At 27.4% G+C, this 1,576-nt stretch overlaps 1 protein-coding gene across 8 annotated transcripts in view; it reads left to right on the top strand.

Moving 5' to 3' along the window:
• The first annotated feature begins 394 nt into the window (after window positions 1-394).
• Window positions 395-1,576, top strand: part of LOC106689708 (zinc finger autosomal protein) — a 16,256-nt gene continuing 15,074 nt past the window's right edge. For 6 of the 8 annotated variants that reach the window (XM_014434841.2, XM_014434842.3, XM_014434843.3 and 3 more), the window contains exons 1-2: window positions 453-592; window positions 1,104-1,193. In XM_014434841.2, coding sequence (XP_014290327.1) covers window positions 580-592; window positions 1,104-1,193 — 103 coding nt within the window. In that variant the 5' untranslated portion in view covers window positions 453-579. Of the gene's footprint in view, window positions 593-1,103; window positions 1,194-1,576 lie in introns of all 8 variants that reach the window. The other 2 variants (XM_067048425.1, XM_014434845.3) reach the window with 2 other exon arrangements.

Below are 1,576 nucleotides of genomic sequence, written 5' to 3' on the forward strand. Positions count from 1 at the left end.
TTTTTGGGTAATAATTCTGAAATTTTAGTACTAATTAGGTACTAATTCGTGTATAAGGTTCAACTCAAAATTCTAAAAGTGCCGGGCCAGGGACATGCACCTGTGAAAATCTGTCAAAAGCATTAGCAAAGTGCACGTCTAAAAAGATAAGTTTTGCTTACATAAATTATTGTTCAATGAAACACGATAATTAGTAATTCATTTCAATTTTTTTTACTTAATAAACAGGATTTCATAAGTAATTCACAAAAAACTAAATTGGTTTTCAACCAGATCACCATAATTTATGGTAGACGACAATGATAAGCATTTCACAATCAATATTTAGACTAAAAACATGATGGCTATAGTAAACTTAAATGTTTTAAAATATTAAAATAATTCATATTATTAACAATAGAGTAAATTCCATCATTATTGACAAAACTTTGTTAAAGATTGTTGGTTGGTAAGATACATTATTGATCAATGAAACCTTCCAGGTTGTTTACTGGTGTCAAGACTTAGTAACCAAGTGGATTTTTTACACTTACGGTCTATAGCATTTTAAATGCATTCTAATCAGTTTTTAAATTATTAATGGCGAGTCAAGGTAGTTGTTTTTAGTATACTGAGTTTCATTTACAGAAGTATATAATTGGTTTGTATACGTAATTTATATTTACAATCATGAGTTTAGGGTCAGTTAAGAGTGTTTTTTTTACAATTCAATCCCTTATTATGACATTATATTTTAAATATCTTTTCTAAGTTAGCTGAAAAGAAACTTTCATAATTATTTTGCAATTCAGGTTCACTATTACATTGCTGTACAATTTTGACACTATGACTGTGATAATAAATTTAGTAATTATTAGACTACTTAGTAAGTTGTCCAAATTCAAGTATTCTTACAGCTTATCTAAATATCAAAGCCAGTTTATAAAGCCGATTAAGGTGTTAATGTTAAAGCTAATATTACCTAGTTTATCTGATATTGATAAAGATAAGTAAATACATACATACCTAAATTATATATCTGATATCAGTAATATCACCAAAATGTTTTTTTAATCATTACGCATTTTATTATTTATTCCTCTTTTCTTTTTCTTTTTTTTTAGCTGCAATATGTCAGTATGTTCCTACAAAACAAGAGCCAGATTTAGAAATAAAGGTAGAATATTCAGATGACCAAGAAGATGGCAGACTAGGTATAATTTCTTATTATTAACGGTTGGTAAAAGTGCCAAAGCATTATATTCCAACTTGACAAGTATTTGTATAAACACTAATACATAATATTCTATTGTTATTATTAACCTATATTATTATTACCCTTTTAATTTTATCTTGTATGTTGACTTATTCTTGATCAAAAGATAGTTAACCTATTACTTAATAATAATAATTATTTATTCTGAGATTGATCCCTCTAGAATTATTTCTTGGTGTCAAAATTAGGCTTTAGAGCCTTGGAGTAAATTTCAAAATAGAGATGAAATTACAAGATTATTACGGTTGCCATGGTGAAATAAAAACACTGGCGATATCTGCGTAGACAAGGGGTGTTATGGTTGCCATGGTGGAAAAAAAA

This window comes from Halyomorpha halys, unplaced genomic scaffold (assembly GCF_000696795.3).
Source record: "Halyomorpha halys isolate HHAL.00 unplaced genomic scaffold, Hhal_1.1 Scaffold1433.1, whole genome shotgun sequence".
NCBI lineage: Eukaryota > Metazoa > Arthropoda > Insecta > Hemiptera > Pentatomidae > Halyomorpha > Halyomorpha halys.